General features: G+C 67.8%; 1 protein-coding gene across 3 annotated transcripts; it reads left to right on the top strand.

Annotated features, from left to right (window-relative positions):
- Window positions 1-474: 474 nt before the first annotated feature.
- LOC147527948 (NHS-like protein 2) lies at window positions 475-27,539 on the top strand. 3 transcript variants are annotated; one of them, XM_086619776.1, is made up of 9 exons: window positions 475-701; window positions 10,116-10,132; window positions 20,639-20,791; window positions 21,633-21,769; window positions 21,859-22,063; window positions 22,877-23,008; window positions 24,332-26,539; window positions 26,642-26,774; window positions 27,221-27,539. In XM_086619776.1, exons 1-9 carry the CDS (start codon window positions 475-477, stop codon window positions 27,537-27,539), a joined length of 3,531 nt encoding a protein of 1,176 aa, XP_086475902.1. The 3 variants fall into 3 exon arrangements, with proteins under 3 accessions (XP_086475902.1, XP_086475901.1, XP_086475900.1); XM_086619775.1 differs by lacking the exon at window positions 10,116-10,132 and having other exon boundaries at window positions 475-739; XM_086619774.1 differs by lacking the exon at window positions 10,116-10,132 and having other exon boundaries at window positions 475-739; window positions 26,618-26,774.
- The last annotated feature ends 205 nt before the right edge of the window (window positions 27,540-27,744 follow it).

Raw genomic sequence — 27,744 nt, 5'->3', positions numbered from 1 at the left:
CAGCCCCAGAGCCCCCCCCGAAAATCCCAGAGAAGCTGAGCCAGGGGTCCGCGGGAAGGCCGGCACCCCCCGCCAGTCCCAGCACGGGGGGAACCGCTGACAGTGGGAAAGCAGGTGCTGGGGGATGCCCGTGCCCTCCCGAACGGGCACCGGGAGGGAAGAGCCGGCAGCGGGGGGCGGCCGTGCCCCCAGCCCCAGCAGTGCCAGCGCCGGGAACGGGCCCGCCGGGACACGGCCCGGAGCGCACCCCGCGGCTTCGCGCACCGCACCGCGCCCGCTCCGCTCTCTCCCTCCCGGCTCCCGGGCCCCGCCGCCGGCCCGAGCACCCCCGAGCGGGGCCGCCCCTCCCTCCCTCCTCTTCCTCCTCCTCCTCCTCCTCCCACCGGCCGGCCCCGAGCCCCGGCGCCGCGGCCGGGCCAGAGCCCTCGCAGCTGCGGGGCTGGCCGGGGGAGCGGGGCCGGGCCGGGCCGGGCCATGCCGTTCTACAAGCGGAGCGTGGTGGCGCGGCGGGGCGGGTCGGCGGTGCCGCTGGCCGAGCTGCGGGACGTCTGCAGCCGGGCGGCCCTCACCCTGCTCCGGCAGCTCGCCGACCTCTGCGGCCACTCGCTCGCCCTCCTGGGAGACATCGAGGGCCACGTCCTGGCGCTCGGTCGCCGCACCGGGCGGCTGCACCGCCGGGCCGCCCGCCTCCAGGCGCTGCTGCGGGGCCGGCCGCTGCGCGGGGCGAGCGCTGCCCCAGGTAAGGCGACCCCCGCCCCGCCGGGTGCCCTCGGGGGGCTCCCTGGGTCCCCCGGCCCCGGGCGGGACGCGCGGGCGGGGTGTGTCCCCGTCGGGGCTGCGTCGCGCTCCGAGAGGGTCCCGTCTCCCCTCCTCGGTGCAGGGGGGGGCTCGGCCGCGGTTCCCCCGACGTGGTCCCCGCCGGATTCCCCGCGTCGCCTCTCCGGGGCGGCTGACCCGCGCCGGCTCCTGCTGTCGAGGTCCCGTTTCCCTCCGTCGCGGCGGCGGGGAACGGGGCGGCTGGGGAGCGGCGGTGCCGCCGCGAAGCCGTTTCGGCCCGGTAGCGGGAGCCGGCTGGGGAAGCGTGCCGGCCTCTCGCCGTGGGGTGAGGCGGGGACAGCTCAGCAGCAGCCTTTCCCTCTGCCTGCCCTTTATTTTCCCGCACACCGTGGGCATTTTCCAGGCCGCCGGCCAAGCGCGCGTTTCACGCTGCGTCCCCGATTACCGGCGGCCGTTTCGTTCCAGGCGCTCCGGGACAGCGGGGACGCGAGGGCTGGTCCGCGCCGCTGCCCGTGCCCGGGGCGCTTCACCCCCGTCCCGGGGCGGGGGGCCGAGGTGCCCGTCCCCTTGCTGTGCTTCCAGCCGGTGTGTGGCTGCGGAGCGGCTGCCGCTGGGGCTTGTGTGCGGCCGGGGAAGATGACAAGCTGCAGCCGGGGTGTCCTGGCTGCTCGTCCCTCCTGGCAGCGAGCGCGGTTTGGCTTTGCCTGGACTCCTTGCGCTTCCCGTTTCAAGCGTTTCGGTTTGGCACAGGCTGCTGTGCCGGGTCAGGAGCGGGCAGCCTGTTTTCAGAGGAGCTTAAAATAAGCTCGTTTTGGAATTGTTTATAAAAGTTTATTTTAGAAGGCTTTGCAGGGCGGGAGGGGAGTGTTGTTGAAGCACATTTTCCCCAGAAGTGCTGCCCGTTTCTCAGGCCCTCGGCACAGCTCGTGTCTCTGGTGCTTTCTGCAAAGCTCCTTGCGAGCACCGTTCCGCTGCTTCGTCTGCCCGGAGCCGTGGGAAACGACTGGCAGACCCTCGCAGCCAGCCTCCGGGGTGCAGGGAGCAAGCGGAACGCTCGGCCTCGGCCCGGGAGATGTGCTGCTCTTGCAAATACCAGTGGAGTAAATCCATTATCAAGGTGAGAAGCTCCTGCTGTCCCGTGCATCGGTCGGTGGAGAAATGAGGGGACACGGAGGTACCACAGTCGCCCGAGCTGGCCCATGCACCGCACCAGTGCGGGGCCAAACCCCGCAGCGTCATCACCCGACGCGCTGGACCGCTGTGTCCTGGAGGAGGAGTTGGCTGTGACGGTGACCAGATGGTCCCTCACCACCTGCATCAGGCCCGCAGGTTGGGAACGCTCTTGGTGGCTGCAGGAGCCTCATGTGCTGCCGTAGGGGCTGTGGAAGGCAGGGGGGGACGGTGTGGGGGCGAGGGGGGCGAGGGGCAGCCGCTGCTGCAGGCAGGTGGAGGTTGTAGTCCCCGGGTTGTGTTTTTGGCTGCGTGTTGGTGCCTGGAGTTTCTTGTGGAGCAACATCACAGGTAGCTGTGAGCGGGCTGCGCGATGCAGCGGGCAAATAGTCCCGCCGTGCTGCAGCCCCCCGCGAGCGTGCGCGTGTGCAGAGGTGCAGGGAGGGCTCCGAGCTGGCAGCATGGTGGGGGATCGGTGCGTGGTGATCAAAATGCTTTGCGTTTTTTGTGGGAATAGCCAGAGTGGGGTAAAGCAAGCGGAGCCGTGCCCACCACAACTCCCTTCACCCCTGCTCCGGCAGCACAGAGACTTGGCGGGTTTTGCATTTCTCCCCGGCTCCTCATCCATCCACCACCACTGTTCCTGCAGCCAGAGGGATGCGGGAGCCTCCAGCTTTACTGAACTCTTTATTTAGGGTAAGAACAAAATTCCGATAGCAGTTGCGGTTGCTGTTTGTTTTCCTAAGAGCTCCAGCACCAGCCTGTCGCGGGGGAACGGTTCGTGTCTCTGGAGGACGGGAGCTCCTTGCATCCCCCAGCCCCCAGCACTGTGGGGAGAGCGGAGACAGCCCGAGGCTGCGCGGGAGCTTCGCACCGAGCTGCGGCACCGCACGGAGTCCCTTGAGTGAGGAGCAGACGCTTAACACTCCGCTTGGGGTTTGGGTTTGGGTTTTTTCTCTTCATTTCTGTTTCTCGAAGAGGATCCAATGGCAAAAATAACTTTTCTCCTCTTAAACTGGACTAGAACCCTGTCTTGTCCCTGGGAGACGCAAGGACATCACCCAGCACCAGATGCTCCTTGGTGTAGCCTTCAGGCAGCCGGTGGGGTCTGGGTGACGTTGCAGCCGGCTCGAGCATCTTGTGAGGAAGGTGATGGACCAGGCGTTGCCAAACCCCGGTGAGGAAACCTCAGCCGCATGGTGTGGGGGCAGGCACGGTGTGGGGTCAGCTGACCAGCCCAGAACAGCCCAGCTCGCTTCAGCTCAGGTTGGCCTGTGGTGGTTTGCCCTTCCCAAGGATGGTCCTCGTGGCACTTCAGCTCCAAGTTTTTGGCATCCTCAGTTGGGTCAGGAGCCTTTTCCTGGCTTTGGTCCCTCCCAGGCTGGTTGAAGGGATCCAAAAGCCGTGGGCGAAGAGTCGCTGGCGAGGGAAGCCCCACGGCTCGGGAGCTCAGGTCACCGCTGTGCAGCAGGACATGTCTGTCCGTCTGTCCGGAGGCTGTGAGCTGGTGGGAGCTGCCTTGTCTTCCTCATCAGGATGGGAGATGCTGGCGTAGCAGCGTTGCTGCCAGACGAGGGAATCGCACCACCAAGGGCCGGGGGAGTGCTTAGTCCGACGAGGCAGCGTGGTTGTTTCCAGCGCGAGACGGCAGCCAAGGGCTGTCGGATTCCTTTGCTCTTATTCACCGGCAGTTGCGTGAGAGCGAGGAGGGTGCGTGTCTGTCCCTGGGGAGCGGGGCCCATCCTGCCCGCCGGCCGCAGCTCCATGTTGCTGCCTCCCTCGGAGCGTGGAGGTGAGGATGCTGGGGCTGAGCGCGGGGGTCCCGCTGTGGCCGAGGGCAGAGCGGGGAGCAGGCTCCCCATCCCACTTCCCTTGGTATGGCCATGTCTTGGGAGGTGGCACTGAACCCGGCTCAGGACCCAGCGGCTCCAGAAGTAAATCTCAGCAAAGGAGAGGATGGGGGCCTGGCGCTGAGGGCTGTTTAAACCCTCGTCCCTGAAGAGCTGTGGGGATGGTTCTCTGGAAGAAGCCCTGGCTGTGCTGGCAGGAGGAGCTGTTTACTGCTCTTGCCAAAATATGCAGCGTTCGCCGTCCCCTGACCTCCCAGCCTTCGTCTTGAGACCAGCCGTGGAGACAGGCAGAGCCCTCAGCCAGCCCCAGGGGCTGCTGCCCCCCGCGCCCGCCACCCACCTCTCTCCTCCCTGGGTGGGTAAGGGCTGGCATGGACCTTTTCCCCTGGGTGCAGTCACTGGTTTAAAAAAAAATAGAAGAAAGAAAAAGAACCCTTGCTGACTTGCTGGAGTGTCCTGCCAGGCTGGGGTGGCTGCGCTGTCCCTCGGAGCAGAGCTGCTGCCAGGGACCGGGGATGGGGCTGCAGCCACAGCCCCAGGGACCCACCCCACCCGTGTGAACCCACCTCCAAGGTGTTTTCTCTGCCCGCTTTTTTCTAAACCAGCGGCGATTTCAGCGTCGGAGGGGAGAGCGCAGCTGCCCCAGGGCTGCCTCGGGAGGTGGGAAGCTGCCCGAGGCTGGGATGGGTGGCTGCAGCTGCCAGAGGAGGGGAGCGGGGGCCGCCCCCTCGCTCTGAACAGGAGCCGTCGGCAGGAGTGGCTGGCGAAAGGCGGGCGGATGGGCCAAGCACATCTCCCACCCGGAGCCGCGCTGGCCGACACCGTCCGTAGCGGGCTGAGCGCCATGCTCCGAAAACACGTGCTGTGAGCCCCGTCACGACCCTGTGTGGGGCACAGGGCAAGGTGCTGGCGGGTTCAGGGCACCCCATGGCCCTGCACCACGTCCAAAGCCCAAGCCCTGGCTCCCAGCGAGCGGGGATTTCGGGAGTGCTGGCAGCACTGGGCTGCCGTGGCATCGGGGCTGGGGCACAGCGGGGCTGGCAAAGCAAGTGGGGTGCCCGGCTGGTGACACTCTAGCACCCATGGGAGCCAGCTAGCTCTGTGCTGCCCACCTGCCCATGCCCTCGGCCACCTTGTGGGGACAGCCACAGCGTAGGGAGGGGATGCCGATGTGAGCCGCCAGCAACATGTCCTGCTCCCAAACCCCGCAGCACCCCCAGACCAGCGTCCTCCCCCTCAGCCCCTCATGTCCCAGAGTCTCTCGCCCAGCCCTCGCTGTCCCCCGAGGCGTGTCCTGTGGCATTGCTGCCACCCAGGGGGGGCTGTGGCTGTGCCCGGCACTGCTCAGCACAGCCCGAATACCACTGAGGGCTCTCACATGCCAGTCCTGTGTGTGCTGGGCACCCACTGCTTCGATCCTGGTGGGCATGGGGTGGGGGACCTCTCCTGGCTGCTTAGAACCCATCAATCCCTTGGGGAGTCGTATCCAGCTCCCAGCATGGTCCATGCTCCCCAGCACTGTGTCCGCTGGCCATACCCAGCACCCTGCAGCCGCTGGCACGGGGCCTGGCAGCATGTTGGCCACTGCGCACGCACAGGGCCATTTGCTGGCAGCACAAAGCCTGGATTGAGTGAGAGCTGGCACGGCGCTGAACAGGCCAAGTATGCTGGCGGGGAGAATCGGCTCTTCTTCGTCTTGCCCATGCCAGTGAGCTCCACCGCCCTCCTTCTGCGCTCGTGCCTGGCAGCGAGGACAGCTACCCACCACGGGCACCAAGATGCCACTGGAGGGGGAGCAGGCTGGCGCTTCGGGCACCGGCAGCAGCACGTGCGCTGCTCTGGGTGAGTACCCGCCGGCACGCCAGGGTGACCGGCTCCCTTCTGCCAGAGCCCTGGCCCCCAGTGCAGCGGCCAGCCTGGCACAGCAGGACGGGGCTGACAGCTGGTCACAGGAGCTGTAGGGGAGCTGCCCGGTGGTGGGGGGAGGCTGAGCGTGGTGGGCAGTACGGGGAGCGGGAGTGGGTCTTTAGCCCCTCGAGTGAATCTGATGATGGCAGATCGAAGCAGCTGTGTGGAGCACAAGCTAATTCCCCCAGTTAACCAGGCGATGGTGGTAGCGGCTGTTTTCCTCCCTTCCTGGCACCTCGGGTCACCGTCCACATTCCATACCGACCAGCACAGCCCCAGCGTGAGCTCAGATCCTGCCTCAGCATCCCCATGGCCAGACAGGAGGATGGGTTCAGCAGGGCACCCTGTAACCCTGGCACAGGGCAAACGCCATCCTCGCGCCTGTGCTTACGTGTCTGTACGTGTCTGAGCGTGCACGCGTGTGCCTGTTGCAGAGCCGAGGGGCTCCGGCACTTGCAGTGGGTGTCGGGATCCGTGCCGCCAGCGCTCCACACAGGCTGCTCTCACCCCTCGTTGCGGCTCCCGAGGCCTGTCGGCGGGATGCCAGCTGGCAGCCGTGCTGCGTGGGACATGCTGTTGGGACGCTCCGGCCCCACTCCGTCTCCGTGGCTCTGGCATCCGCAGCAGGGATGTGTAGCTATATCTTTAAGAAGGGCCTGGGCTGGGGTGGGAGAAGCATTTCCATCCAGCTTTTCTCCCAGCAAACCTGGATCGAGTTAGCGTTAGCAGCGAGCGAGCGGCGGAGTTGGCGCCGCGGCCGTTCCCGGCTCCCGGCCGGCATGGCCGCCAGCTCACCCCGCAAGTGCCCATGGGGGTTCGGAGCAGCCGGTGGGGCGCAGGGCAGCCTTCATTCCCCCGTGGTTCCTGAAAGAAGAGGAAAAGGAGGAGGCAGCACTGGGTACGTAGAAGTTTTATCCTCCTTCCCGCCTGCTGGACTCCAGGGAGGGGGCTGGCAGCACTGCAGGATGAGGACAGGGAGCGCAGAGGGTGTGCGGCATGGGACGGGCGGCCATCTCCAAAGGTGGGTGCTGGCAGCGGGCAGCCCCAGGGCTCACCCGCATGGCCGGGGCTGGCAGAGCCACCTGCTTGGCTCCTTCTGGCTCCTGCCCGCACGTGCTGAGTGATGGGGATGGCAGGATGGGGCCAGTTGGGCACCTCGCCGCCTGTCACACGAGGGCTCGCAGTGCCAGGATGCACCGATGGTGATGGTGGGCAGAGCCCCTCGGTGGGGATGCAGTGCCCACCACTCCCTGGGCAGTGCCCACGTCCAGCCCTAGGGCTGGATGTGTCCCTCCTCTTCCTCCCCACCCGCTCGGGCTGGGGCGGGGGGCATCCCCGGTTGGGAGGAAGGTGCCCATGTGGCCCTGCACTGCTGCCCACCTCCTGCCGTTGTGGGCAGAGGCACTGGGGGACCCAGTGGCCATGCGGGGAGGGATGCCAGTGCCATGCCTTGCACCCCATGTCTCCCACGACAGGCTCCTAAATGACACAAACTAGTGATGGCATCATGGCACATGGTGGCAGTCCGGGTCTGCGCTGGTTCTCTGGCACAGCCGTTTGGGGGGTGTGTTTAGTTTTCCCAAGCCAGAGGAGGCTGTCGGGGGGCGGGGGGGCAGGTGCAGGTTGTTGGAGTGACCAGGGCCAGGGTCTCCATGTCCCCTGGGCTCGACCTTTGCGTGGGCAGCAGAGGCCTCACAGCTTGTCTGTGCGGGTGGCACGGTGGCCGTCACAGGACCCCGTTGCTGGGCCCACCGTGTGTTTTTCCTCCCCTGAGCAGCTGAGGGGGGCCAGAGCAGCGGTGCGGAGCCTGGAGAAGAGCCTGGCCGTGGCACGGCCATGAGCCAGCTGGGCACCGTGATGCTGAGCTGAGGCATGAGCGTGTGGGGCTGGTGCACTGGTGCAACCCCTTGCAGCACCTGCACCCGCAACGTGCCCACCCCCTGCACGGCTGAACGAGGGGCTCCGGGGGGTGGCAAGGTTGTGGCTGCTCGGTGGGAGCCAGGCTGCCGTGGTGAACCGGGAGCACAGCGGGCACCGCCGGCAGTACCCTGTCCCAGCGAGGAGGGGTTTGTCCCGGTGCAGCTCCCGGGAGCACGGAAATATGTTGCTGCACTGGAGGAATCCCAGGAATGCAGAACCCGGAGGGGACACGAGGTGGCACGGCAGTTTCGGCCCCGCTCCGCAGCCGCTGCCGGCAGCTCCGGGGGGCGGGAGCCCGCGGCCGGGGGCGAGCGGAGCGGCTGCCGCCCGCGGGGCTCCGCGGCCCGGGCTGTGCCCCCAGCCCGGCCGGGACGCTGTCGGTGCCCGTGCCCGACCTGGCACCGGCTCCGCCGGGACGTGGGACCCCGAGGGTCCGACGCGGCCCCGGGAGCGACCCGCGGTGCCTGTGCGGGGCCGGGCAGCCCTGGCCCCGCTCCCCCCGGCCCCGCGCCTTGTTCTCCAACGAGCCCATCTGCCTCCCCGGGCGGTATTTTTTAACACGGTCTCTCGGCCAGAAGAGAATCAGCTCGTCGGCTCCGCGAGCATCTCTGGCTTCTTCGGAGAAGCTGCCGTCTCCGCCAGGAGAGGGGCTGCTCTGCAAACGGAGAGCTGAGCCGCTCCCCGTGCCCGGGGCCAACGGAGCCACCAGCGCCGGCTTTTCCCCGACTCCACGGCGGCAGCGGGTGGCGGGGGCACACCGGGGTGCACTTGGCCGCTCGCACCCTCCTGCTTCGCAGGCCCCGTCGCAGGGAGCTGGCTCAGGCTGCAAGAAGCGCGCAGCTGGGGAAGCGCAGGGGCGCCGCGTGCGCCCACAGGGCTCGAAGGAGGACGTGGGGTCTGGGGCTCGACACCACGTGCCTTGGCTTGGCTGGGGGCTTGGGGGAACGGGAGAAAATATTTTCTCGATGGCATTTCTGCAAACCACCCCAGGCTCGCATCAGTCTTTCATCTTCCGGGGAGCGCACGGAGGCCGGGGCGAGGTGGGAGTACACCTGCGCTGCCGGCAGCTCCTGCTGCGGCCCCGTTGCGGGCTGTCCCGGAGAGCCGAGGCGCTGCCGCAGCCCTGCCCCAGCACGGGGGCACAGCACAGGGCACAGGAGCCGGGGGTGCCACAGCAGGGCCCCCGCACCGCTGCAGCTGTCACACCCACCTGCTCCCACATCAGTCACACAAACCGCTTCTTGCGCCAAGTACTGATCCAATTTGTGGCTGTTTCCATAACAACCTCCCAGTGCTTTCTGGTCCTTTCTGTCGCTGCGTGGATGCTGAGCTTCGGCATGTAAGGGATGCTCCGGCCTGGGATGGAGCGGCTGGGCTGAGCCATCACCCAGTACCTCTGGCTCCCGGGTGCAAAGGGCTGTGCGCTCGCTGGAGGCCAGGGCACATGGAGCAAGTTTCCCCTGACCTAGCAGTAGTTTGTTCCCCCCTCAGAGGGATGTGGTGAGGTTTGGGCTGGGGAAAGGAGCCCAAGGGCAATAGTTGATCCAGGTGTGCAGTGCTCTGGTTGGGGGGTCCCCAAGTGCAGCTCAGCCTTGTGCAGATGTGGCACTGCCTGGGATGCTCAGTGCCAGGGATGGGGCTCCTGGCAGTGCTGGCAGCCAGAGACGCCCCTGTTTCTCCTACCAGAGACCCCATCACCCCCAGGCCTGGCTCATGCAGTGTCCCATGGCTCTCACACAGGTTTTCCCCACAGGGTGCCAGCCTCAAATCTCACCCCACACCCTCCTGTCTCCTCCTGCACCAGTGCATGGCCCAAGCTCCTCTCGGGGTGCCGTGTTCCCTGCCCTCTTGCCTGCATCCGTCCCCTGCTCAGCCCCCCACCCCACAGGACCAGCCTCGGGTCCCCCAGCCATCTCCATCACCCCGCGGGGGCTGCCCAGCCCCAGGACCCCCCACCCAGCCCCATCACCCCACGGGGGCTGCCCAGCCCCAGAACCCCCGCACCCACCTCCATCATCCCGCAGGGACTTCCCAGCCCCAGAACCCCCCACCCAGCCCCATCACCCCGCGGGGGCCGCCCAGCCCCCGCCGCCCCCAGCCTCCCGCCCGCGCTGCCCCCGTCCGCCCCCCGCAGCAGCCGCCATTGGGCCCCGCTCGGCAGCGCGGCGGCTCGGCGGCCCCGGCGCGGCGGCGGCGGCGGCGGCGGCGGGCGGGCTCCGAGGGGGCGGTCGGGCCGGCGGCGGCCGCGCCGATGCGGCGGGGAGGAGGGCGGCCGGTGCGGTGCGATGCGATGCGGCCCGGCGGGGCTCGGCCCGGCCCGGCCCGGCGGCTCCTCCCCGCGCGGCGCGGCGGGCCCGGCGGCGGGGGAGGCCTGGAGCCGGCGGGGAGCGGCCCGGGGGCGGCGGCGCTGTGACCACCTGGGCCGGGCGAGCCGCGGCGGAGGATGGGCAACGCGCAGCGGAAGGCGCCGCGCAGCCAGCGGCGGGGCAGGATGCGCTCAGCAACAGGTACCGGGGGACGGGACGGGGCGGGACCGGACCCGCACCCCGCGCTGCCCCCGGCCCCGCGGGCTGGGATGGAGCCGGAGGCAGCAGCTGCAGGGGAGGGGGAGGCTCGGCCTCTGCCGCGGCCCCCCCCGGGGCCCCGGCCCCTTTGGGTCGCTTGGAGGACGCGGGCAGAGGTGACCTCCAGCTGAGGCTTGGCCTCGCTGGCGGGGTCGGAGAGGGATGGGGTTCGCGGTGGGGCCCACCACGGTCCCCCGGTGCGTGGAACAGGTGCTGACCCTCACCCCGAGCTGTGGGGAGCCAGCTCCGACCGTGGGGAGCCAGCCCAGGGCAGCGGGGAGCCAGCCCAGGGCAGCGAGGAGCCAGCCCAGGGCAGCGGGGAGCCAGCCCAGGACAGCGAGGAGCCAGCCTAGGGCAGCGAGGAGCCAGCCCAGGGCAGCGGGGAGCCAGCTCCGACCATGGGGAGCCAGCCCAGGGCAGCAGGAGCCAGCCTAGGGCAGCGAGGAGCCAGCCCAGGGCAGCGGGGAGCCAGCCCAGGGCAGCGGGGAGCCAGCTCCGACCATGGGGAGCCAGCCCAGGGCAGCAGGAGCCAGCCCCAGGCTATGGGGAGCCAGCTCCAAGCAGCAGGGAGCCAGCTCCAATGATGGGCAGCCATCCCCAGGCAGCAGGATCAGCCCCAAGGTGCGGGGAGCCAGCCCTGCACTCGCTGGACCTAGAGCTGGGTCCTGGCCAGGCAGGGAGCCCCTGCCTGCATAGCCCCCCGCATCCCCATCCCCCTTCTCCCACCCATCATGAATGTGGTGGGTGTCTCTGAGGGGCCTCCTACCACGAATTATCTAAGGAAGGCAGAAAGCCCTGCAAATGTGTGTGGGGCGTTTGGGGGGAGCAGGGCAAGCGGAGGGCTCCCCCAGAGCGGGAGCGGGCAGCCGAGCACAGGTGCCCTCGAAAAAGGTGGGTCGAACAAGCAGGACCTGTCTGGTCGCTCCCCACCTGGCTGGCCCAGGCAGTTCAGCAGCCCTTTCCAGACACCCGGGACTCGGGCTCCCCTCCCCGACCCAGCCCAGCTCCTGGAAATGCCAGAAGACCCAGGGGGCTGGGGTCTGCCCCAGCTCCTGGTGCCCCAGCGCACGGCGTGCCGGGGTCTGCTGGCCTCTGCTCCTGCACCCACCGCCCTTTGCCTGGCTGCTGACTCGAGAGCTGGGACATGGTGGTGCGGGCAGCAGCAGGGATCTGCCAGCCCTGGGAGACACCTCGGGAAAATTGCTTAGAATCTGCAAGAAAATGGGGGGTGATTGTCACAGCCCAAGAAACTGTCACAGCTTAATAATTAGCGGGCAGAGGGGGTGGAAGCACAGCCTGTCTCTGTCTAATTTTGCAGCCGCTGCTGTAGCGGTTGTTGGAAAGGACCAAAACGGGGCAAAAGAGCTTTGGGGTTGCGTGGGGGGACAGGAGGGATGCTGATCTGGTGGGTCCTGAGGGATGAAGGATGCTGTGCCAGTCGGTACCCAGCACATCGCCTTTGGCTCACGGGGCATGGGAGGTGGGCAGTGGCTGGACGCTGGGCTCAGAGGGGGCCGCGGGACGCTGGCCCGCGCCCAGCCCGCCTCTCCCACCCTTGCAACTGTCCAGTGCAGCCCGGAGTGGGACGGGAGGTAGTCACACTTCTGCATCATCAAAGGGATTCTTGGGAGCTGCAGATCACCTTCCCGGGAAGGGCCCAAGGGGGGTTTGCAAGGCCACCCTCGCACCAAAGCTGATTCATCTGTGTCCTCGGGCGCAGGACACATCTCCCCGCCAGCCTGGAGATCTCCAATGGATCTTCATCCCAGTGCCTGGCCTCCCCTGGGGAGATGGCGGAGCGGTGTCTGGCTGCTGGGAGCAGAGAGGAATGGGGCTGGGCACTGGAGAGCTCAAAACTCACCTTGGGCGTGAGGCTGGGAGAATACTTGGGTGCTCCTGGGCGGTTTGGGCTTGGGGCTGCTGGGACCTCAATGGCTGGGGCATTCCTGAGCAGCTGCACGCAGGCTTCCTTGCGGAGAGGCGGCGTCAGGTCCCGGCTGGAGCTTATCTGCTGAGGGGAGGGAGCTGGAACTTGATAAGCAGCAGCCCTGCGGTGGGTCTGGGTCACTGGCAGGGTGGGACGAGGAGGGCAAGGACCCGCCGTACCAGGAGGATCTTGGCTCATCTCAGGCAGGATCATTCTTCCGCCCTGTGCGCAGGGCAGCCCACAGAGGGGTCCTTACGCTGCCATCCCTGATCACTAAAATCCAGCCTTCCTCATGTCCCCATGGGCTGGGAAAGGCCGCGTGAGTCTGGGGCGTGCGAGCCCTGGCTCTGCCCGCTTGGCTGATGCCAGTCTTTGATGGTCCTCTAACGCGGGTGGGGGCTCACATCCCCCCGCACCCCTTCCCTGCCCATCGGATGAGCCGGGGCGGCTGCTCCTGAGCCCAGGATGGTTGTGCGTGAGTGTGGTGGTGTTCGGAGGGGTTTGGAGACGGCAGCACGCCTGTAGGCTGCTGGAACTGATGTGATGAGTTGGCAAGTCTCTGTGCCCATTGCTCTGGTGGGGCTGGGAGGCAGCTCTCCACTTATTGCACCCATCGTCGGCTGGTGCCGTAACTGCGGGACAGGGTCCCAGAAGAAGCACTGGCCATTGGGGCATCTGTCAGAGTTGTGTGCGAGTGCTGCCCAGGCTGCCAGGGGGAAAAGGAACTCTGCTGGTATCTGCCGTCTGTTACCCATCCCGTGGTTTGGGTCTGCGGCATGGCTGGGTGCCTGGCATGGGGGTGGATGGTGCCAGCCCCCAGCGAGGCGCGTGCTGCCCGCGCTGCCCCGCCAGTCCCAAAGCTGCTTCCCACAGTAAGGCAGGGCTCGGGGCTGCGTTCCCGTCTCCGCTGCGCTCCTGGCTCCCAGGGGCCTTTGTCCTCCGGGAAAAGCAGGATGATGGGCTTTGCAAAGCCCCGGGGTGCTGGGAAGTGGTCCCCGAGGAGCTGCTGCTCGCGGCTCTTGGAAGGAGCCGAAGTGACAGGAAGCTCTGGGGGCTGTTGGAGCTTCCAGGGCAAAGTCAGGTGCACCCAGAGGGCCCCCCCACTTTTTTTAGCAAGTAGGTGCTGGGAGGCTGGGGGAGCAGCAGGCTCCAGGGCACGGAGTTCCAGGTGAGGATGCTGATGGCCACTCCAGCTTGGACATGCTGGAGCAGCCGTGCTCTGCTGGGGGGACGAGGCAGCACGCGCTGGTGGCCCCCCAAGTCACTTGTGGCTTTCGGATGGTGCCGGTCGCTGCTCTGGACGTGGCGGGGGGATGTTTTGGCTTCATGACTCCACTCAGCCGGGAGGAGCCCAGCCTGTCCTTGCCATGGCCAGGACCCCGTCCCCTCTCTGTGCCCTGCAGGGATGTACGGAGGGGGACGAGACCCTCCAGCCAGACCTGGAAGGGTGGGTGGGCAGAGGACGGGCTGCGCAAAACCACGGCCCCTCCGCCATGGCTCCGCGGGCCGGTGGCGGGGAAGGAAGAGGGGCCGGGGCCGGGACAATGGGCTGCGGCGCTGACTCAAACAGCCAGTTCCTGGTCGCTTCCTCTCTCCCTGCGGGCTGGAGCGGCCGCGGGCGGCGAAGGCGGAGGAACCCCGCGTCTCTCAGCCTGTTTTTGAAGCAAGGGCTCCCAGGTAGCGGGAACGAGCACCCTCCTGCCTGCACCCACAGCCATGGCCAAAGCAGAGTGGCTCCTGGCACCCTGGCACCGGGCAGGTAAGGCGGGCAGCGCGGGCAGGGGCGGGCAGCGTGGGCAGGGGCAGGCAGCAAGGGTGGTGGAGTTTGCAGGTGCCCTTGCTCTGCAGGGCAAGACCCCAGGTTGGCGTGAGCTGTCGGGCACGGGGATGCAGAGGCTCCTGTCTCCAGAGGCTGTGCCATAGCCGTGGGGTCGGTGCTGCCTGGCAATGTGGGTCTTGTTGCACCTTTCCCAGCCTGGCCTCGACCGTGCCATGTCCCCTTCCCTTTTAAATCCATGGTGACATTCTTTGCTCTCTGACAAAGTGAGAGGAGCACAGAACCCCCCTGCCTGCGCATCCCACTCCTCAGGCTGGGGCTGAGCCCCGCTGGGACAGATCCTGCCCAGCCGCGTGGTGCTGTACCCTTCTGGTGGCTCTCGTTTGCTGGTGGGGGTGGGACTGGGGACCGCGGGACCGTGGGTCGACATAACCTCGCAGTCAGCCGCTGCTCTCCCTGCGCTCGCCATCGCTCCTGCTGTGGCTGATTTCATGTCTTGGGCCCCTTTGTCCTGGGGCCTGGCCGCGTTCCCCTCGCGGGCCACTTCCTTGCATTGTCCCAGCCCCGCAGAGTGTAAAACCAGCCGGGCACAGGGGAAATGGTGCTTTCCTGGAAGCACCCCAGCCCGGCAAGGGGCTGCAGCCTCGCCGGCACAGGCAGCCCGTGCGCCCGGGAGGGCTGTGGGCACTGTCCCGGGCATCCGTGTGCCACTGGACAGTTCCAGCCACACTGGGGACATTGCCCAGGGAAGGGAGCGGGTGGCCGCCCCGTGCCTGGGGGTGCCCTTGGCCGCGGTGCATGGCGATGCTGTGCCAGGGTGCCAAGGCTGGGGCTGGGGCTGGCAGGTTGCCGTGCCAGGTTTCCTGAGGCTCTCTGGCAAGGCTCGTGCCTGTTTTTTTGGCTGGGAAGCGGGTGAGAGCGAAGGTTGTGACACAAGGAGGAAGGCTGCCGGGGAGCCGCGGCGGAGCTGGCAGGAGGGCTCCGAGGGGTCCAATCCTGCTGCCCATGGCTGGTGGCTCGCGGCAGGGGCCGGGGTCTGGTGAGGCTCAGGGTGATGAGGGCACCCGTGGCCCAGCCCAAAGCTGTTCCGTCCTCGGGAGCGGTGGCTCTCTGCCCCTTGGCAGGGAGCAGCGTGAGTTCATCTCGGCCGGCAGTGGTGCCAGGCCAAGCCCCGCTGCGAGCGCGGCCACGAGCGGTTCCTGTCCCCGCAGCACAGGCGGATGGCACGCCAGGGCTCCTCCTGTGCCGGGCTCACTGGCCAAGTCCTCCCTGCAGCACGCGTGCCTCGCCTGCCTGCCAGAACGCCCCGACAGGGTCCCAACTGGTGTTGCCAGAGCCAAACGTACCCAGAGCGGCGTTTCACCAGTGTCCCCCACCCGCTCCCCACCCTCCAGCCCTGCCGGAGTCCAGGGCAGCAGTGCCACAGCTCACAGGGACTTTGACTGGCAGCCACCCTGCTGCCACCGTGGCAGGGCACTCCACGCACCCCACCGTGGGAGGCTCCGGCCTGTCTGTGTGGGGTCACAGCTGACACCATCTGTAGGGAGCACACGCGTCCCCTCCAGTACACAAGGCATGAGGTGAAGGTGATGATGGATCACAGGACTTGGCTGGAGAAAGAGGGCTTTTATCTGTCTTACCAGATCTCATCACAGGGCCAGGCAGCCAGAGCGCCTTAGCACGCTGATGACTCTGAGCCCTACTGATGGACGCTGACATAATGGACTGTTTTGCTTCTGGTGGTTTTAGTAGAAACTTCTCAAACAATCCAGCCTCTCCCCATGAGCTGAGTGACCCTTACAGCTGCCAAACCCACCCCCTGCACCAGCAGCTTCTGCAGTGCCGTTATCTGCCGTCAGTAAAAAATCTGCTGATTGCCTGTGAAACAGGGAGAGCAAGAAGAGCCAAGAGCCTCCGGCAGACTCGGTGTAGCAGGGTGGTATTCCTCAGTGCCCCACGGTCCTGCCCCACGGGCATCTGCGCGGAGCACACAGATGTGCTGTGCAGGGCAACATCGGGGTCCTGGTGTGGGAACCCCCCTAAAAACCTTCCAGCCCCTCCGGCCTCAACCACCAGCAGGTCAAACGTCCGTAAGGGTGGCCCTGCCTCGCTGAGGGCTCGGGGGTGGCGCCGCAAGATGCCTAACAGAGGGGCAACGTCCTGGGAAGGGTCCGGATTTGGACAGGGCACAGTACATTGGCCATCCCGACGAGGGCTCGTCTTGGGCACGCTCCAGCCCTGCACGGCAAGCGCTTGCGGCGAGGTGGGCAGGTCCGGCAGGGAGCCACGCTCCCTTGCGGCACTGGGTTTGTGGACGTTCAGTGGGGCGTCGCTTCGGGACGGCGTTCGGACCTGGGCGGGCATCCGGCTCCGGAGCTGCCGCACGTGCGGATGCCGCTCCGCATCCTGGCGGGACAGCTGGACCGGCGGGTCTGAGTTCAGCGGGGGGTGAGCTTGGGACAGGAGGCGCTTTCTGCAGCCGCTGCCAGCTCCCGCTGTTTGCTCTTTTCTCTTCCTCTCCGCTCATCGCAGAGCAGCGGGCGCTTTGGCTCCGTACCACGGGGAATGTCATCGAGCCGCACGCGCTGGGAGCGAGCAGTCGCGGTGCCGGCAGCAGGCCGGGGCGCTTGCTCGATGCCGGCGGCATCTGTTGCCGGCACTGTGGCACGTCGGCTCCTACCGGCGGGGTTTGTGTTGCTACCGGGATCAATCTCGGCCCCCGAGTTCGCAGCCCTCGTCCTCCGGTGCGCTGGCGGCGGCGGCTGCCTCGCCGCTGTGCCGATACCCGTTGCCATGGCTGCTCTGCTAATGGTGCATCGCCTGCCGCTGCCGTTACATCACTCCCGTGGTACCTCTGCATCGGCAGCGAGGGGCCGAGCGGCACCGTCTGCATCGCCGGCGCTTCCCGCTCGCTCGGAGCGAGCTTGAGAAGGAAAAGTTTGGTGGTGAGCTCGAGCAAGAGGCATCATCTCACGGGAGCTTCGGCCCGGACTGAAGCGGCTCCCCATGGCTCTGTCGAACATCTCCCTGTGGATCCGGGATGCCTGGGCAGTCGGTAAATAGGGATGGTGGTGTGGAGCGGGGGGCTCAGGGAGATGCTGGCAGGGGGCACGTGTTCTGTGCTCTGCGGCTGGGGTCCTGCGGGCACGCTCCTCTCCCAGGGTCAGCTCCCCTCGGAGCAGCCTCCCCGTGGCTTCGGCTCCCCGCGCACCCGCGGCAGCCGTGGCATCCCAGGCCCGGAGCTCGCGCTCCGTACGACTGATGGTTGTCACAGCCCCGCTGTGGCTGATGGTGCCAGCTCACACCCCTGCCCAGGCAGCCTGGCAGGGACCGTGCCAGCGATTCTGCCCCCACTTCCAGCCCCAGGGCGGAGGCAGAGCCTGCTGCTGCCAGCCTGCAGCCCTGAGAGGGGACAGACGCCCCGGGAGATACGGGGACACGCGGGGAGCAGCCTCCGGCTGCCTGTGGCTAACGCCTCTGCCCGTGCCTGTGCCCGTGCCCGTCTGCGGGCAGAGCCGGCACTGCTGCCCACTCCCCTCTGCAAGGCCTGGAGCAGGGAGAGGGGATTGACGCCTGCAGGGAGCTGGGTGAGCCCCCATACCTGCCATGCCTCAGTTTCCCCCAGCAGCGAGGCTGGCCAGGTTCAGATCAGGAGTGCTGGGGGTGGGTGGGATGGAGCCAGCCCTCCGGCTCTGCGCTCCCAGGGTGCCCTTTGGCTCCCGCAGGCATGTGCCACGGGGTGGGGGCCCCCTTGGAGGCACTTTGTATTTTGAGGCTGTCACCGATAAGCCTGGCAGGAGGGTCACCGCCAAGGGCAGCGGGCTCTGCTCCGGCTGCGCCGTTCCCGCCGTGTCCTCCCGCCAGGCTCTCCGGCTCGGCTGGGGCATCCCAAGCCCTCTGCATGCGGGTGGCAGCTGCAGCGTGCACGGACATCCCAAACCTGCTCCTGCACCAGGCTGCTTCCGAAGGCAGCCAGGCCCTGGAGAGTGCTGCCAGTGGTGCCACCTTAGCCCCCACCACGGGCTGGGCTGTGGCTCCTGGCACCATATGGCAGGGACCCCCCCTGGCCACCCTGCGCTGCCCTTTCCCACTTTGTCCAGCGCCAGCTGCCCACGCTGCCCTCTCTTCCATGCCTGCAGCTCACGCGGGCAGGGCAGGGTGCTGGGCCCCCCTCGCCACTGCCAGGGCACGCTTCCGCTTCGCCCAGGGCGGCCCCGCGTTCCGGTGCTGCGGTTTGCCCACGTGGTTGGAGCCCACAGGGTGGGTGCCCAGGGGTGCCCCGGCAGCAGGGCCGAGGCTGCGGAGGTAAGCTCCCGTACCACGGCTCCAGGGGGGGTGACAGGGGGCTGCCCCCAGCACGACACTGGCACCGGGTGGCTTGGGGAGGTGGGGGGGCCACGGCGGGGGCTGTGCTTTGGGGGTGTCCCCGAGTCTCGGGGGGACGCCGCGTAGCTGCTGCGGGGTCTGTGATGGGGGTTGGTGGGGGCTGCGTGGGCAGAAGGCAAGGAGCGTTGGCACCCACCGAGGCTGGTCTGTGTGCGCTGGCGGAGGGGGTGCAGCCATGCGGGGTGCAGGGTCCGCCCTTGAGGTCCGCTCAGAAGTGGAGGGGGCAGCAGCGGAGCCCCCACCTCACCAAAGAGAGTGGGTCGGGGGGCTGGGGTCCGCTCACCCCACCGTGCCCCCCGCTCCCTTCCTACAGCCCAGTGGGTCAGGTTTGCGGGGGGACGACTGGGCACGGGGGGTGAGCCAGAGACCGGGCACAGGGCTCCTTCTGCCGCCACCTCTGCGAGGACCCCCGGCCCCTCCGGGCATCGCCACCAGGCAGGCACCAAACTGGGAGGCGAGAGGAGGAAAAGCCCCATCCCTGTGCGGGAAAAGGGGCTCCTGCCCTCGCCCCGAGCTGGGGAAACTTCATTCCCAGCTGTGTGGCACTGCCCGCCGGGCTGGGGCTCCGCAGCCGGGCAAAGCCTCTGCGTGGTTTACACACACACACACACACACACACACGCCCCGACACCTCTTGGTTGATATGGAAACGAGTCAAATTATTTAAAGGAGGGGGGAAAAAAAAAAAAGAAAAAAGCCTGGTGTTAAGGCACGTCGTTATGGTAACACAAATTATAAAAGTAACTAGGCTGGGGACGTGGCACCTCGCGTTGGGGTGCTGGGCGTTGTGTGGGCTCTGCTGCTCCGTCAGCCGGAGCGAGGGGGAAGGGTGGGCAGGATGGCACCCATGGGCAGCAGGGGGGATGCTCAGGACGCGGTGCCAGCTGAGCCGGGGCACCGCTGACCGAACGCCGCAGGAAGAGGGGGACATGGTTGTGCAGGGTGTGCTGGGGAGCCTGGCACCATTTCGGGGCTGTTACCCTTCAGCCATGCGAGTCGGCACTGCTGTCGCTGTGATCGCCAGCAGCACGAAGCAGGGTGCCGCGGGCAGCGGGGCGGTGGGCTGCTTGCAGGGACAGGCACCCCGCGGCCCCGCACTGCGGGCGGCAGAGGGGAGGTGTTTGTCGCGCTGGTAACAAAGTGCCTCGACCGCTGGGGACGAGGACGGGCATGTGGGCAGAGCCTGCCCGCACCCTTGGCACTGCCAGGAAGCCCTCAGCCCCTGGCATGCCACGCTCACCCCTGGCACCCCACTCTCGCCCCTGCTAAATGTGAGTCGGCCGCGGGCCGGCGGGTGAAGCCGTGCTGGCTGCTGAGTGGCAACATCCCGGTTACCAGACAGGGCGAAGGAACGTGGGAGCCTGCTCCCCGGGGTGACCCCAGTGCGGTGGGTGACACCGGGCACAGTGTCCTGTGTCCTGCCCTGACAGCAGTCGTCCCTCTGCCCACACCAGGGGCAGCTGGAGAAGGATTAGCCGTAAATCCCCAGGGATGAGACCCCAGGCATCCATGAGCGCCCTGTTTAAATCTCCCAAACCCGCTCTCTGCCTTCCCTGCCCGGGTCGGGCTCGGGTGCGCTCACAGGCAGTGTGCCGCTGCTGGCACTCCCTTGGCTCCGGTGCAAAACCGCGCTGGGTAGGAAACCCACATCCGTTGGGGGCCAGCGCTGCTCCGGAGCGGAGGTGCTGGGGCTGCATGAGTTCCCGTGGCAGAGCCTGTTTGCCAGAGCACTGCTCAGCTGCCAGCACGGCTCCCTGGCGAGCCCAAATCCTTCTCCCGGGGACTTTTCCACTTGTGTGGGTGTTTCAGAGGGTCTGGGCAAGCGCCTGGCCCATCACGGCAGAGGTTTCCTTCCCAGGAGCCCTTCGCTGGGCGTCCACCGCCAGGGCAGGGTGCGTTAACCGCGCCGAGAGGGCTGGCACCGCGTGACGAAAGGCGCCGTGTCCCCATCGCGCCCTCGTTTCGGTTGCAACTTCTGCTCTTCTGCATCCAGGAGGTTGCTTCACCGGAGCGTGTGGCGTTTCCTGCACCCAGGAGTGGCCGGGCAGTCACCCGGGACAACAGGGCTGCCTTCCTTCCGCAATTGCACCCTGCTCCCTTCCCGGCTTGTTCTGGCAGCCCATGGGGACCGTGTCCAGCCCCTGGCACCGCAGCGGCGGCAGTGATGGGGCCCAGTCCCACGCGGCAGCAGGCTGCCTGGGTGGCTTTGCCAGCGCAGGGGACAGCCACATCCCAGCCCTCATGTCCCTGGAGAGACCCAGGACGGGATGAGTGCGCTGTGCCCATGTGGCGCCAGCTGGCAGCTCGCGGGGGAGCCGCCCGCCTGCCTACCTCTCACTCTGCTCCCTCTCGCTCGCAGCCACCTCTAACCTGGACCTCGAGAGCAAGAAAGGTGCTCACGCCAAGCTGGCATGGCAGCAGCCGGTGAATGTCTTCCTGGCGGCCGGGCGCCCGCCGGGCATGGAGCAGCTGCACCAGGAGGCCCAGCTCAACCTCCAGAGCTTGCTGCAAGGTAGCGGGGCACGGGGGGCCGGCGGTGGGCTGGGCAAGGGTGGCAGGGATGGGTGCTGCCCTGGGTGCGTGACCGCCGTGCTGACAGCGAGGTCGTCTCTGTGTGCATGTGTCCGAGCCGCTCCTCGGACCTCCCCGAGGTGTCGCAGTTGGGTCCCCGGGGGGTCCCCGCCTCCGGCAGCCCCTCTCCCATCCCTGCTCCTCAGTCACTGCCGCAAGCGGCAAAGCGACGGGGGCCGAGACTGGCTGCCGGGGTGCCTGCTGGCCCCGCCGCGGCACAGTTCTGCCCATGAGCGGCTGCTGATCTGTCTAACCGGATCAGCGTGGCCGTTGATTTTGTTTCCTTCCAATTTCTTAACCGCGCCGTCACGCGGCCGGGGCTGGATGCTCTGCAGCCGCCGATGAGATCAGCAGCCCGGCCCCGTAATCTCGTTAAGTCAGCCCGAGCAGACCTGCTTTCCGCCAGGCCATGACGACCGGCACTAATTAGCTCAACAATTACAGGATGGGGAGACGCTGAGTTCCCTCCTGGCTGGCTCTGCTTCCCCCCAGGACCCACCGCCTGCACGGGCAGCCCCGGAGAGGAGCGGGGCAGGCTGCCGGGGCCCCAGCGCCACCTTGGCACCCCCTAGCCCTGGCGTTGCTCCAGGGGGTCTCCCTTCCCCACCTCCTGGGCTGCCAGCGTTGAGCAGGGACGGGGAGCCAGCCCGGGAACGGGGAGCCAGCCCAGGGACGGGACTGGGGGCAGCTGCCCGCGCCTCCATGTCCCTCCTGCCCTGGGAGCAAAGCCTGCACCGCAGCCAGGGGCTGGAGCTGGGTCCCAGGCGCCGTTCCTCTTGCAGAGGAGTATGAGGAGCAGTACGCCGAGAGCAGGGTCACCGGGCAGACCTTCCGCGCCGCTGCTCACCTGCCCCCTGACACGTCCCCGGAGCCATCGCCCCGACCCCCGCCTGCCAAGCGCCTCGAGTTCGTGCTTATGGTGAGTGCCGGGGCGCGGAGCGGGGCCGGGGGGGCCGGTCGTGTCCCACCCTCATCCCTTTGGTGGGTCACTTGCCTTTCTCCTCGCAGCCCCCAAGCCGGCGAGCGACCGAAGAGGAGACCGCCGGCACGACCGCGCTGGGTGCTCACCCGCCCGACACCCCCCTGAGCCTCCCCACCAGCCCCGACAAGCAGCCAGCGTGGAGCAGGGCCTTCCCCCTGCCCACTGTGGAGGAGAAGCAGTGGCACCAGTCCTGCTCTATCCAAACCAACGTCATCCCCATCAACGTCTCGGGTAGGGCAGCACTCCCGCGCTGCAGCGGGGGCAGAGGTGCGGAGGGCAGCCCCAGTGCCGTGCCAGCACCAGGGGCGGGATGTGCCCCAGCATCTGGCTGCGGCAGGGTGCCAGGCAGAGGGAGGGGGCCAGGCGGGTGCCAGGGGCAGTGCAGGGGGCAGCAGGGCCACACTGGCATCTGTCATTCCCAGCCATCTCTCCGGCCATCCGCAACTTTGTGCATTTGATCCACCGGCCACGCCGCCATCTGGTCTCTTGTTTGCGCCGCGCTGCCCAGCCGGCCGGTTCTGTTGTCACCTTGGCTCTCGCTGCGCTGCGTGCCGCCAGTCTGTCTCACCTGTCTGTCTGTCCATCCGTCCATCCGTCCTTGCGGGGCTGCAGCTCCCAGTAGCCACACTCTGTCCCCCGGTTGGAGCCCGAGGCTGGTGGCTGAGCAGATGCATCTGCTGAAGGGTCTTTCCGCCCTTTCCCTCCCTGATGGAGAGCTGTGCCGGTGCCACGCTGGTCCCTCTCCCTGCCCTTCCTCACACCCGTGTCCCCAGTGTGGCTCAGCATGCTGGCCCCATTAGCGAAGCCCGGTGGCACAGAGTCTGGCCACTCCGGCGCACACCAGAGCCTGTCGCACAGAGCGGGACCGGGCTCCGCAGCTTTCCGTGCATCCCACCTCCATCTGCGGCATCGCCATCCCATGTTCCTGCCTGCAGTCCCCACCCCGGGCCGGGGCACCCCCAGTGATGGAGAGGGCCGAGCCCCCGCCCCAGCAGCCCCTGCCGGCACTGGCACCGCCGTACAGCGTGTTTGTTTTGGCTACAGGGCAGCACGCGGCCAGGCACGCCGGTGCTCGGCACTCCCTCTTTAACACAGAGACCGCCATCAACCCCAAGTCCACCCTGCGGCGTAGACGGACCATTATCGGATTCCCTAACCTGTCCCTGCGAGACCAAGGTGACGGCAAGAACCACGCAGCCACTTCCATGTCCCACCTGCCGGAGCTGCCCAGACGGTGGGCAGAGCTGCCCCCGAGGCTGGCAGCCAGCTTGGGCACAGAGGGGCTCCCTGGGAATGCCCCGGCGAAGGGGAGGTGGAGGCCACCGCACTAGCTCTGCTCCCTCCCGCAGCACCAAGGTGCTGGGCACGCGGGTGATGCCGGGCTGGCCCTGGGGCTGGCATGGCATCGGAGATGGCCCCTTCACCCCAAGTCGGGGTCCTGCACACTTACGGGGCAGGAAGGCCGCTGAAATGTCTCCTGGTGGCAGGAGTCACCCAGCCTCAGCTCAGGCAGCTCCTCCCCCATGCCCGCCGTCCCTGGCTGCGGGCAGAGTGCGCGCACGGGGTGCCGAGGCTGTGGGCATGCACCCTGCCTGGGTCTGTGCTAGGGCTGGCGAGTTGGCCTGCACCGGCATGCGGAGGGTGCTCATGCAGCCGAGGGTGCCCGTGGTGCTCCTGGCACTGCCACGCACCGGTGCTGGACCCCACGGGGACAGCAGCAATCCGGGCGCGGGGGCGTTGTCGTGCTGTCCCCTATGGACGGCACAGAGAAACCAGAGGCAGCCTCTTGCCGGAGGCAGGTAGGGACGGGAGGAGGAGAAGCCGTGGCGCCAGCTGCACCAGGGGGAATGTCACTGGGTAGGAGGAAGGTTTTTCTCCCGGACAGCAGTCAAACCTCCAAAATATGTCACGGCTCCTCCCATGGAGACGGGCAGACCTCGACCCACCACAGCCCTGGGCACCCCGGTCTGGTGGCTGTGCTCTGCGCAGGGTCCCCTGTCCTTCCCCACCCAGGCTGTTCTGGGTGCGGTGGCACCAGGAGCCATCGCGTCCCTCCCCAGCACGGGCGGCGGTGCTGTGCCCTGCTCTTCGCGGTACCCAGCTGCATCCCCACCCTGGGCCGGCATCGGGGCAGCACTCTGGTCACCATGGGGCTGATGTCCCCATGGACAGAGACTCCTGCCACAGCTGCTGAGTTGTCCATGGCACGTCCCAGCCAACAGGTCCCAAGCTCAAGGGTTGGAACAGCTGGGGACTGTCCCCAGCTGGGCTGTGGCCACACCAGGGCAGGGGTAGAAGAGCCTCTGGCAAGAGGGTGCCGATCCATCCCCTCCAGTCTGCCTGGGCATGTTCCATGCCTGGGCAGCAGTGCAGCCCCAGAGACTGGTCACGGGGTGGGACCAGTCCTGGCACCGCAGCACACGGGACAGGGCCGTGCCAGCAACCCGCTGGCAGAGCGCAAAGCGGGACGGCACTCACCCGCTGTGTCTCTCCTCGCAGGTGGCACCAACGGCCCCACATCCAACGCCCGTGCGCCCATCACCGAGTCGCTCTCCTGCAGCTTCGTGCCTGAGGCCACGAGCGGGGCGAAGGCGCCGCAGGAGATCAGCCCCCGCCAGCCCCTCTCTGCCCCACTGAGGAAGACTTTCAGTGACCTCGGGGCCCGCTGCTGCCAGCCACCCGCCGCCATGGACGGCGCAGCCACCCCTTGTGCCAGCACCTGCAACGGGCCGCCGGGCACCCCCTTCCCCCCGCCCTGGGGCACCCTGGGCTACACGAGCCCCCCCAGCCCTTCCACCAGCCAGGGCAAGGGGCTCGCCTGTGCCTCGCCGGGTGGCTCCAGCCCGTCGCCCAGCCTGGGCTCACCCATCCCTACCGCCTCCTTCTTCGTCGCCACGGAGGAGCACGTGGGCAGCAACGGGCCCGGCTCCTTCTCTGGCACAGTGCCCGAGTCCCCCCCCACCTCCGGGGGTGGCCAGAGGTGCGAGGGCCGAGAAGCCAAAGTGAACTTCTTGCCAGGAAGCCAAGAGGAGCCGGAGCTGGCGGCGGAGCCGGCGCGGCTGGAGGTGGATCGGGCAGGGTGTCGGTTCCGCGAGCGGTCGCTGTCGGTGCCCACCGACTCGGGCTCACTCTGCTCCGTGGACATCGCGTACGCCGAGACCCGGCGGGGCAGCGCCAACTACGCCCTGGGCTACCCCAGTGCCAGCTCCGAGGGCAGCACCAGCACCGACAACGTCTCCCTGGGGCTGGAGCAGGAGGGGCAGCGGCGGCGGCGCTCCAAGAGCATCTCCCTCAAGAAGGCGAAGAAGAAGCCCTGTCCGCCCACGCGCAGCGTCTCGCTCATTAAAGAGGGGCACGACGATGACGCGGGGCTCGGCTCGGCACTGCCCAAGGACCAGCGACCAAAGAGCCTGTGCATCCCGTCGGAGCCCCCGGGCCACCGGCTGGTGCACACTGACCCCCAGGGCAGCGCAGGGAGGGAAAGCGACGGCACGGCTGCCCCCCGCCAGTGGCACCTCGGGGACTGGAGGGCCGCCGATCCCTACCGGTCCCTCTCCAGCTCGAGCACGGCCACAGGGACCACGGCCGTCGAGTGCGCCAAGGTGCGGGGCAGCTCCGAGTCCCTCGTGTCCCCCTCCGTCTCCAGGGCCACGACGCCCTCCCAGCTCTCCGCCGAGGCAGACCTCAAGACCTCGTCCCCCGGCAGGCCCGTGGGGCTCATGTCCCCGTCCAGCGGGTACTCTAGCCAGTCGGAGACGCCGACCCCCACCGTCCCCACCTCCGCCATCCTCGGGCACTCGCCGCACCAGGTGCGGGTGCGGCCGCTGGTCCCTGAGAGGAAGTCCTCGCTGCCCCCCATGTCCCCCATGGAGAGGAGCCCCAAGTCCAGGCTGTCCTTCGACCTGCCGCTCACGCCGCCCGCCCACCTCGACCTCTCGGGGCTGAAGATCTCCCTGAAAGGGAAGACCAAGGTCAGCCGGCACCACTCCGACTCCACCTTCGGCACCAAGCTGGCCCAGAAGACCAGCCCCATCGCGCCCGTCATGCCGGTGGTCACGCAGTCTGACCTGCGCTCCGTCCGCCTCCGCTCCATCAGCCGCTCGGAGCTGGAGGACAACGCCGACGGCCCGGAGCTCGCCGAGGAGCCGGCACGCGGCCCCTGCCCGGGGCCGGAGAGGAAGGTGAAGCCGCCTGTGGCGGAGAAGCCACCACTGGCCAAGCGGCCCCCCATCATCCTGCCCAAGCCCCCGGCTCTGCGGGAGGAGGGTCCGCTGTCCCCCACGTCCCCGCCGGGCGCTGCCGCCAAGGAGAAGGGGCTGCCGCAGGACGGTTTCGTGGTGCTGCGGAAAGGGGAGCTGAGGAGGGGTCCGGGGGAGCCCCCCTCATCCCTGGCCCTGGCGGGACCCCGGCGGCTCTCGCAGGGCAGCCCAGAGGACGAGCCACGGCTGGAGCGAGGCGGTGCCGGCGAGGGGAAGCGGAGGAAGGCCAAGGTGCCACCACCAGTGCCCAAAAAGCCCAGCGTGCTCTACCTGCCGCTCACCCCAGCCCTGGTGCAGCGGGGAGCTGGCACGGGGGACCAGGTGCCCACCCCCAGCCCCATCATCACGCTGGACACCGACCCCACGTGCTGCAACCCCGATGCTGAGGATCTGCCATCCCCGGAGGCGCTGGGCACAGCACAAGCCAGCGACCCTGCGTCAGAACAAGGTGAGGGTCTCCCCACTCCTACCCCTCTCACCCTAGGGACAGGGGGTCTCCCCCGTGCCCACACAGGGTGGCTGACAGGTGCCTTCTCCTCCCTGCCCGCAGGCAGCTCGGTGGAGGGTGGCACGGAGGAGAAGAGCTTCGCCAGCGACAAGACGGCCGACTCCATCGCAGAGGAGGACGACGATGTGTTCGTGACATCCCGCACCACGGAGGATCTCTTCACCGTGATCCACAGGTAGGGCTGGTGCGTGGCACCGGGTGGGCACAGCCCCTGGCACCGGCTGCATCCTGCTGCGGTCACAGGGCTGGGCACAGTGTCGTCCCTGCCATGACACCTTAAATGGGGCTGACACTCACACTGGGGGACAGCCCGGCTGATGCTGCCTCGAGCGCTTCAGAGCTCAGCATGCCGTGCCTGCGGCCATGGTGGGTCACCAGCTGGCAGGGGGGTGGTCCACTGCTCCATCAGCCTTGGTGTGGGTCGGACCCAGCTGCCAGGAGAGCGTTTACCAGAAGTTGGGTGCATCGCCTGCCACGTGTGGGTTGTCCTTGTGCCCCGGTGGAGCGGGCACAGCCGTGGCCGGGCGGGATTGTGCCCCTTGCTACAGGACCTCACCCCATCCAGCGCCGTGGCACCTCCCACCCGGGGCCGCTCTCACCACATGTCACTTTGATGCCCAGGTCGAAGAGGAAGGTCTTGGGGCGGAAAGAGCCTGGTGACACCTTTGGCAGCCGGCCCAACTCCCACTCACCCGTAAAGACTTTGGGCTCCCCGACCAGCGAGTCCCCAGTGGCAGCAGCAGCGGGCAGCACCGGGAAGTCCTCCAGCAGGAACGAAGACTTTAAAGCCCTGCTCCAGAAGAAGAGCAGCAAAACCAGCCCCGGTACTCGGCCATCCGCCGCTGAACTGCTCAAGACCACAAACCCGCTGGCTCGGAGGGTCATGATGGAGTTTGCCCCCGAGCTGGACGGTGCAAACAGCCCCAAAAGCCAGCCCTAACCTTGCGTGGTCCCTTCTGGCCGTGGAGGGCTGGAGATGGCTGCAGAGGGAGCATTGCTGCGGAAGGGGTGTCCTGGCTGCCCCGGTGAGCCCACGTGTCCCGCCGGGCGTTTTCTTCTGCTTTTGTTTCTTCCTTGGAGAGCCGCCAGCTGAGAGGCGGCGTTTGGAGCCCGGGCCCCCGTGTCTCTGGCAGAGCTGGGCCCTT

The sequence above is a fragment of the Tauraco erythrolophus genome, chromosome 13, assembly GCF_009769465.1.
Source record: "Tauraco erythrolophus isolate bTauEry1 chromosome 13, bTauEry1.pri, whole genome shotgun sequence".
Lineage (NCBI taxonomy): Eukaryota > Metazoa > Chordata > Aves > Musophagiformes > Musophagidae > Tauraco > Tauraco erythrolophus.
Note: the sequence above shows the minus strand (reverse complement) of the source record. Positions and strands in the feature narration are given on the sequence as shown.

Excerpts from the sequence above, each read along its gene's own strand:
- LOC147527948 (XM_086619774.1), top strand. The coding sequence starts at position 475 with ATGCCGTTCTACAAGCGGAGCGTGGTGGCGCGGCGGGGCGGGTCGGCG. Across the intron at positions 26,540-26,617 it reads CGACCCTGCGTCAGAACAAG|GTGCCTTCTCCTCCCTGCCC; the intron begins GTGAGGGTCTCC and ends GGTGGCTGACAG. Across the intron at positions 26,775-27,220 it reads CTCTTCACCGTGATCCACAG|GTCGAAGAGGAAGGTCTTGG; the intron begins GTAGGGCTGGTG and ends TTTGATGCCCAG.